At 34.1% G+C, this 8,866-nt stretch overlaps 1 protein-coding gene across 1 annotated transcript in view; it reads right to left on the bottom strand.

The window, feature by feature from the left end:
* Positions 1 to 222: 222 nt before the first annotated feature.
* Positions 223 to 8,866, bottom strand: part of LOC134754092 (ATP-binding cassette sub-family F member 1) — a 37,151-nt gene continuing 28,507 nt past the window's right edge. Inside the window, exons 16-18 of the mRNA XM_063690167.1 lie at positions 8,585 to 8,818; positions 4,318 to 4,476; positions 223 to 2,812 (exon numbers count right to left, since the gene is read on the bottom strand). Coding sequence (XP_063546237.1) covers positions 2,711 to 2,812; positions 4,318 to 4,476; positions 8,585 to 8,818 — 495 coding nt within the window. The 3' untranslated portion in view covers positions 223 to 2,710. The remainder of the gene's footprint in view (positions 2,813 to 4,317; positions 4,477 to 8,584; positions 8,819 to 8,866) is intronic.

Here is an 8,866-nt window from a genome sequence, read left to right as displayed (position 1 = left end):
ACTATTTAAAACCTTTAGCCTTACCTATATGAATAATAACAAATATTTTAACTTGAAATTAATTATGATATAGGTATTGAAAATAAATTGGTTTGTATAATATTTTTGGCATTACTATTAAATTCGCCTGTGCGTTAAATAATACCAAGTGGTTCGATAGGAGGAATCATTAACGTTGCGAGAATTTCAAAACAAAACAAATATAATAAAAATATATTGGGGGTTTAAAAAATGTATTCAATCACATTCAATTACATGTAAAAAAAAAAAATTAATTAAAAACATATTGGGGGTGTAAAAAATGCACTAATCACATTGAATTAATCTAACATTCAATTACATGTAAAAATATCAATTAGCTATTTAGTAACGAGGTTGGCTATTTATTGGGTTGACGAATAAAAATAGTACATTTCGATGCTAGTGCGGAAAGTATGTCATTACTCCACGAGTACCGAGATATCTTGCCACGAGCCGTAGGCGAGTGGCAAGACTCGGGACGAGTGAAGAATGACATATTCGCACGTGTATCGAACGACGTTTTTTAATACAGTTGCGAAAAAATAAGAAAAACAACAAGTATTAAGGAATGGAATTCGAAACTTTTTATATGATTAATTCTGTGACATCATTGACATTGACATTATGAAGAGGTGTTTTTCTAGCTTTTATTCGACTAGAATAGATTTTGTTATTATTATCGAACCCACTTCAATGAGTTTTTTTTTCAAATGCATGTTCTATAAGACAGAAACAATTGTAAATATTAAAACATTGTACTATTATTACCTAAATACAGCACAATATTCTAACTGTTGCTTGCGTGTATATAGCTGAGGTCTGTATGTTTGTTCATAAATATAAAGATGAATTCATAGAAGCACAACAGATGAGCTCTCGTAATGTTAGACAACAATATAAACATAAATTACACAAACCAGCTACAAAACTAGAATTAGCATCTAAAAATTCATACATCATGTGCATTACAATTTATAATAAGTTACCGGATGAATTTAAAGGGGAAAAGAATACAACATTTAAGAACATGATGACAGCTTGGCTGTGTGGGAAATGTTTCTACAGTGTGGGCGAGTTCCTTAATAGTTAAGTTAATATAATATGAATGGACTTAGGCTAGTTTAATTTAATTTGTATGCCAGTTTGTAGGCACAATGTGGAGATCCTATGTAATTACATATTGTAAATAGTTTTAAGACCTCTGTAACCCATATTGACAAATAAATGATCCATCAATCAATCAATACAACCAATATCGTTATTTACGATTATTTGTGTATCGTATATTTTTAAAAACAATATCGAATGTTGCCTTTGGAAACTTAAAACATACTTGCAGTAAGAAAATACGCCTCTTCTTTGACAGGCGTTCCGTTCCATTCAGACAACTTATTAAGAACAGTTTTTCAACATTAAAAAATAAACGTGTAATACTTATAATGATGAAGAGGTAAGTAATAAAATATGAAATATGCATATTTTTCGTATTCTTACATTAACAGTAGGTTTTTATGTTGATTACGACGTTTAAAGGAAACTAATTATGAATTGGAACAAGTATAAATTTAAAAAAATTGGAAAAGTAAAAAGCACTAGTTCGCGAAAACCAACTTTCCACACGCTAAACAGCCACGAAAAGTAGTACTTTTTGAGCAACTGTATTAAAAAGGATTTTACAATAGGGTATTCCACAATTTTTTATTAATGGTATCAGTCGATCAGGTTTGTTTTGAGGATTAAATGTCTGTATGGGACCCATTGTCTTAAAGCAATACGAAGTCTCAAATGATGGTCAAACTGGTCAAAGTCTGGCACCCGCACTATACTGACAAAACGCTTCTAACAAATTGGCATTACACCGTGACGTCAGCATGTAACGTCGCTATTGCTTAGAAACCGTAAAAAACAAGTAAATTGCGATTTTGTCGGTTAAATATTGTTGCTCTACAATTTTTTTTTTAATATAATGTAAGGAATCGAATGGTACCATTATTTTTCTACTATTTGGAAGTTTTTTTTTTTACTTGAAGTCTTGTATTTGTTTATTATTCCCATGTATTTTTAAAGTTTCCAATTTATTGCGAGAAACTGCTCATTTTCTATATATTTAACTAGATTTAGTTAAAAGTCAACATGTGGAAACAACCCTATTATAATTACATCAAATAAGTATATTTTTCTAACATATATCTGCTAATACATAATCTGCCACAAGCGCCACAACCATGATTTCCGTCACACGGCTAATTTGATATTTTATCTGAGATTTAAATAAAATATTTCATTGATTCCATATTTGTAATTTATAATTATTATTAATGCTTGTAAAAATTTGTAAAAAAAATATTAGTGCCTCGGTTCTACGTCATACTTTCTAAAAACCCCACTTTTAGTTCTGCTATTTTTAAATACAAAAAAAATCTCACGTTACGTAAGATAAATCGTGTTGTAGAAATAAGCTAAAAAAACTCGCTTGTTTTTTAGTTATCACGATCTTTTTCTATGTCTTATTACAATTTGACTTTTTGGGTACTTCAATCTTACTTGACTGTATGCGCGTCAGTACGCAGTCACATCCAACAATATGTATACGCTTAGGCGCTAATGCCTGGGGAATAATATTCGAAACAAAATAGTATACATATTTTTGAGGTGGCTGAAGTGGTTAGACAAATTCGTGGTGTTAGATTTACTGCGCCACGGCGGCGTTGGCGGCGATGGAGGGCGAGTTGATGGTCTCGCCGAGACTCTCCAGCAGCTCCTTGCGGTAGTCATCGAAATCGCCGTCAACCTGTGACAAATATATAGTTGAACCAGAACCAGGTTAATAAATATACAGTCAAAGAGGATATAATAGAATAGAGCGGTACTGTCATAGTAAATTTTGTAGCCACAGTAAATTCACTGCCATCTATCGACACACGATTAAAACTAAAAATAAAAATATCAAAAAATGTATTTATATATAGATAAATGTTTTTTTAATTGCATTAATTATTTTTATATTATTTGAATGACATTTTAATGAAATTAAATGACAAAAAAACAGTAGTAATCACGTAGCAAAGAGAATATATAGGATAGAGGGGTACTGTTATAGCCCCATGTTCTTTCACTGATATGCGTTAAAATTGTTAAATAACAAACGAAACCGTCAACGCCACCTATCCGAGAGTAGGCCAAAGGTAGTGGCGCCATCTGTTCGAGAATTCAATTTTCTTGATTTTCGAGGCACGTTTTTTCCTTAGACTGTATCCATCTATTATGGAGTTATATCTATCTTTGATATAGTTGAGCCAGGTTAATAAATATTTAGATGAAACAGGTTCTCATTTCTCATTGTAACCGAAGTAATCGGTTATAACCGATTATTTTGACAAAAATTCATAATCGATTATTGGATACTCAAATAACCGGTTACAGTTATTTTCGGCTATTTATTTATGTCTTAAATTCTATGAATTGGTCTTCTAATGACTACAAAATCCTGCCTTTTTGGCTGTGACTAAAAGTTTTGTCATTCGTGTACTTTAATAACGAAATATACCTAATCTATGAAATATTTAGATTGAATATTGTACCACGTCCAAGATCATCTTTTCACTTTTACTTTATTTTGTGTGTTTTATTAAAAAACGAAGACATTCACATTCCCTAATACTGTACCTTTATTTTCGAAATTTTTTGATTACCTACTTGATTGTAAATTTATAATTTTTTGTCAAAAATAACCGTAACCGATTATCGGTTATTTTTCGGGCATAGCCGTAACCGAAACCGGTTATGAACTTTTGTCGGTTCGGTTATCGCATTTCCTAATCATAAGTAACATCTGGAACTCATAACGAGTGTCTATTTGTGAGAACTACTCTTCGACCTCGCCCCACACCTCTTTTTATAATTCCCAGCACCAACACAGTAACTTTAGTCACTAGCCCTCTATATGTAGCACTGAATCACATAAATAGTATTCTTCTATTCGACCCCCTGACAGACATATTCTCACAGAAGGAACCGAGACTCCTAGCCACTGCAACTCGGTTTTTGGAGTCGATCTCCACACCCACGACTATACCGTCATAATTTAGTATTATTAGTCATGTATATAGTACAGTAGTGATACAATAATTTGTTATGTTTCTACAGTTTATCCGTTTCGTCTTGTCTTGTTAAATTATGTACAATGTACCTATAGTAACCTAGCTATAACTTACATGTTTGGTATACCTGTTAATGTAAGTTAGTCGATGAATAAATAAATGATGATATGTCAAAGTGTAAATATTATATATTGACCTCATTGATGGTCTTGTCCTCGATGACGTAGAGCGCGCAGTCAGTCTCCCTGATGAGCCGCTCGTCGTGGGACACGATCACCACGCCGCCCTTGTAGTTGTTGATGGCCTCCGCTAGCGCGTCTATGCTTTCGATGTCCAGGTTGTTCGTCGGCTCGTCCTGTGTCACACAACTTACAGTGGAAGTTTTGCTTTCATATCACCAAGAAGAGAATAGATATAGATAGTATAGTGGGTTACTGTCATAGTACATTTTGTAGTCACAGTAAATTTACTGCCATCTATCGACACACGATTAAAACTAAAAATGATAATGTATGTAAAAATACCAAAAAATTTATATACAGGGTGGCTAAAAAATAAATGCATTTCTCGTTGCCAGGGAGGTTTTGGGATTATACTGGGCAACTTTTACTACGGGACCAACCCCGAAATCGCGAAAAAAATTTGCCCTCCCGTATACTCACATACCACCAAAATGTATGAAACAACCAAAATTTTTTTCGCGAATTCGGGGTTGGTTGCATAGTAAAAGTTGCTTATTATAATCCCAAAACCTCCCTGGCGACGGGAATGCACTTATTTTTATGTAGTAAATTTTGTAGCCACAGTAAATTCACTGCCATCTATCGACACAGGATTAAAACTAAAAATAAAAATATCAAAAAAAATATTTATATATGGATAAATGATTTTTTTATTTATATTTATTATTTTTATATGATTTTTGACCCATGTTCTTTCACTGATATGTGTTAAAATTGTTAAATAATAAACGAAACCGTCAACGCCATCTAGCCAATAGGCCAAAGGTGTAGGCGCCATCTGTCCGAGAATCAATTCTTCTTGATTTCCGAGGCACGTTTTTTCCTTAGCCTGTATTCATCTTATACGGAGTTACATATTAGGTCTTTGATACGACATTGTGCAGTGATTAGGTTGATGTTAGCCATGTGAGTCTTGAGTTAGCATTCAATCATTGCCTAATGCCTAGCCTAAGGGCCAGATGCACCTACCACACTTGACGGACGGATCATCTTCACACAGCAGGGAACTATGAAACTACACGTATTAAAATATTTAGCGGACGCTTTAACGGTGACAAACGGCTCGGTGTAACTGACCCTTAGGGCGGGTTGCACCATGCCCATTTGATGTACTGATCATGGTTAAAAATGGCGCTAGCGAACGTTAACTGCATATTTGGGTTGCACCACGCTATGTGTCTGTTAAAAAGTAACGCTGCACTTAACCGGTCGTAGACCACTGGTTAACAGCAAATCTTTCGATAGATATGGCGGCACTTTTTGGAAAAGGCCAGTATTTCATGAATTTATGTTTGATTATTCAATAATTTGAGTAATACGTAAAGTAAATTATTAAAAAATTATTTATAACAATAAAAAGGTGGAAATATCTAAACGCAAAAACGTCTGACAGTTGACTTATTGGTTATAAATGTCATTTTAGTTGCGAGACGACTTGTGTTTCATAAATACATTAATTTATTTTGATATTTAAAGGAAAAGTGTGCGTTTTAAATTGAGATCGAGTGCAGAATGAGTTTAAGTTGAGAATAAGACCAGATTGATGCTATTACAGGTTAGCAAATACGTCCCATAAAATGAAACTCGACGGCATGTAATGAAAACTATTTATCGACAGAATAGTCATTAAAATCAATTTAAAAGGCTCTGTGTTTATTGGAATCAAGATAAAAGTGATAAAACCTATAGAAATATTATTGACCTATTAACTACGATAGTCAAAAACAGTGAGATGACAACTATATTGGGGCATGATGGTCCCAAAGTTGACCTGTGAAGAAATCAGAACCCGCAACATAAGTGAACTATATTTAGAACTATAAACGTAAATAAAACAAGATACGAAATATGAAATCAAGTATTTTAGTGTGAAGAAACTGTATCTGGACAATCATAAACTAGTTCGGCCAAATAGGTTAGGTACTGCACATACACACTACTACAGTCAAGTGTAAGAATACAGGTGTGTACTGCTTACTTAGGATTGTTCTAAAGTTCTTGATTTGCTAATAAAAGAGCTATAGGACATATTTTTGAGTCAGATGTATGCACCCATATTTTTCACTTGACTATACAATTCCCTACCCCTACCTGAAGTCCCTAAATTTAAAAACCTAACCTACCTCAATAGCTCTGAGTTCAGTCAAGAAAAGCCCCTTTCTGTTATATTTATTTTATATAGTTTACCATCCTCATGTCAGAAACTTTGCAATAGGCCATGCATGTTTATATAGATTATTTATCTACAACCCAAGAAAAAAGAATAATAGTTGGAACTAAGCCATTATGATTGAGAAATAAGTCTGTGATTTGTTGATTTAAGTACTCTCCGGGCTCCGGGTAACCTTTTACTTCTATTAGCCAATTTGTTATCAAAAAGAATATCATATCAGTGTGAAATTACTTAATAATAAAGTAGCATAAAAAAGTTTTAGTCTTAAAACTGACTTCTGCTAGAAAATCACCGTGCAACTTCGTAACCAACCATATGAGATAAGTGGTAGACCTATATTTACTACTTCACACTAGGCCATGTTTATATAGATAATTTATATCCACCCAAGAAATATAGGAAATAATTCATTCAAATTACCATTATGACAGAAAATATACATACTTATGTTATTAAATTTGAAATAAGCTCCAGATAACCTCTTACCTTCATTAGTCAATCTGCAGTCTAAAGAGAATAGGTACTTATAGTAGTGCCAGATAAATAAAGTTACATAAGGTAACTAGAAACATACTTTATTATCAAAAATGAAAATAAGACTATATTATCAATAGTTTATTTTTAATTATACAAGTTTCTTGCAGTTACTTTAAACCACTAAAATTTCGTTCTACCTATGCATATGACATTCGTATTCTTGAGTTGATTCACTTGTAAATTCCTTTCATCTTTGTATTCCATATCAAATGATTAAAATCAATCCTGAAAAGAAAGCAACATCATGTTATATTATCCGTAAAAATATTTTGTGTTTCTCTTTAACTACTGGTAAAAAGAAAATGCTTACAACAAGCAGCTTTAAATTAATGTACAAAAGTAACGAGTGTTGTACTACTAATAAGCTGTTAGGTATGCCTAATTATGTCAAAAATGTTATTGCCAAATTGAGCCTGGACTGCCTGGGTATGAAAGAAAAATTGCTACAGAAAGGTATGAACTTTGCTTCATAGCCAGTTCACAGCTTAAAGGTAAAGGCATGGTAAAGGTAATGGCTTGTCCTTGCCTTGGGCTCTTGAAAGTAATAAGCGACAAGTATTAAACTAATAAGATAACTTACCGGCAATGTATCTCCCAGTTTGATTTCGGCTTTAGCTTGGAAAGCACAACTTGGCCATTGAACAATCATAGTCAGAAATTTCACTTGAAAGTGCCATGAAAATACATTGTTCTTAAATATATGTATGTAGGAATGGCATACATTGTTGAATGTTTAGATTTAAAAGCTGCAAAGAAAGTTTAGTTCGCCCCAAAAAAGTTTTCTGTTTGTTGAAAATGTTGACAACTTTGGCATTTATGACTGGGTTGCAATATGATAAAATAATTCTACCATAAAAAAATTGGTAGGATTGCGTTCATAATACGGCAACACGATTAGCGATTACGTTCTGTTATTTTATAGTGGGTGCAACGCATTTTATTTAGCAATCGATAAGACCCCCACGTAAGCGTTAAAATTTAGCGAACTGTGCTTACGTTAGCAGGTGGTTTGGTGCAACCGGCCCTTAGTGGCCTACCGGTAAGGCGTAGGCCGTAAGGCGCACTACTTTCAAGGTCCGGACTTCCAGACGCCATGGGTCTCTTGAAACTTATGTGTCTAATCAAAAATTATTTTAATATTTACCAGTCGCTTTTCGGTAAAGGAAACTATCGTGAGGGAACCTGAGTAATAAGAACAAATTTTACTTTTCTCTCTGGGTAAGAAGGTCCGATGGCCAAACAGTAAAAAGGCATTCACGCTGTAAAGCAGCTTTCATCCTAGGTTAGATTATTAAATTTATAATTGGTCAACACTGAAAATAATAATTAGCCGAACTCGTTAATAAAGAAAAAAAATTTTTTGATTAATATCTTACACCTGATTTAGTTGTTACAAACCAATCTGTTGGCTGGTGTAACACATAGTTCGCTAGTCCCAATTTTTGGATAAGTAGTAACAAAATATTTTGTTAATGTTATGCAATCATTGCTTTCAGTGAAGTGGAACTTACAAGAATGACAACGTCGGGCGCCATATTGGTGAGCTCGGCCAACGCCACCCTGGCCTTCTGGCCGCCGCTGAGGTCCTTCATCTTGATGGTGTGCGCGTGGCTGGCCAGGCCGAAGGTACCGAGCGCCTTGCGCGCCTTCTCGTACTGCAGCCCGAACAACCGCTGCAGGTACTCCGCGGGCGTCTCCTCCGCCGTCAGGTGCTCGCCGGAGTGCTGGTCGAACCTGCCTATCCTCTGCAAATCACACAGTACAGATTCAAATAACCTTTAACAAATAATAAT

The sequence above is a fragment of the Cydia strobilella genome, chromosome Z (genome assembly GCF_947568885.1).
Source record: "Cydia strobilella chromosome Z, ilCydStro3.1, whole genome shotgun sequence".
NCBI classification, from domain to species: Eukaryota; Metazoa; Arthropoda; class Insecta; order Lepidoptera; family Tortricidae; genus Cydia; species Cydia strobilella.
This window is presented reverse-complemented; position numbering and strand designations above follow the sequence as displayed.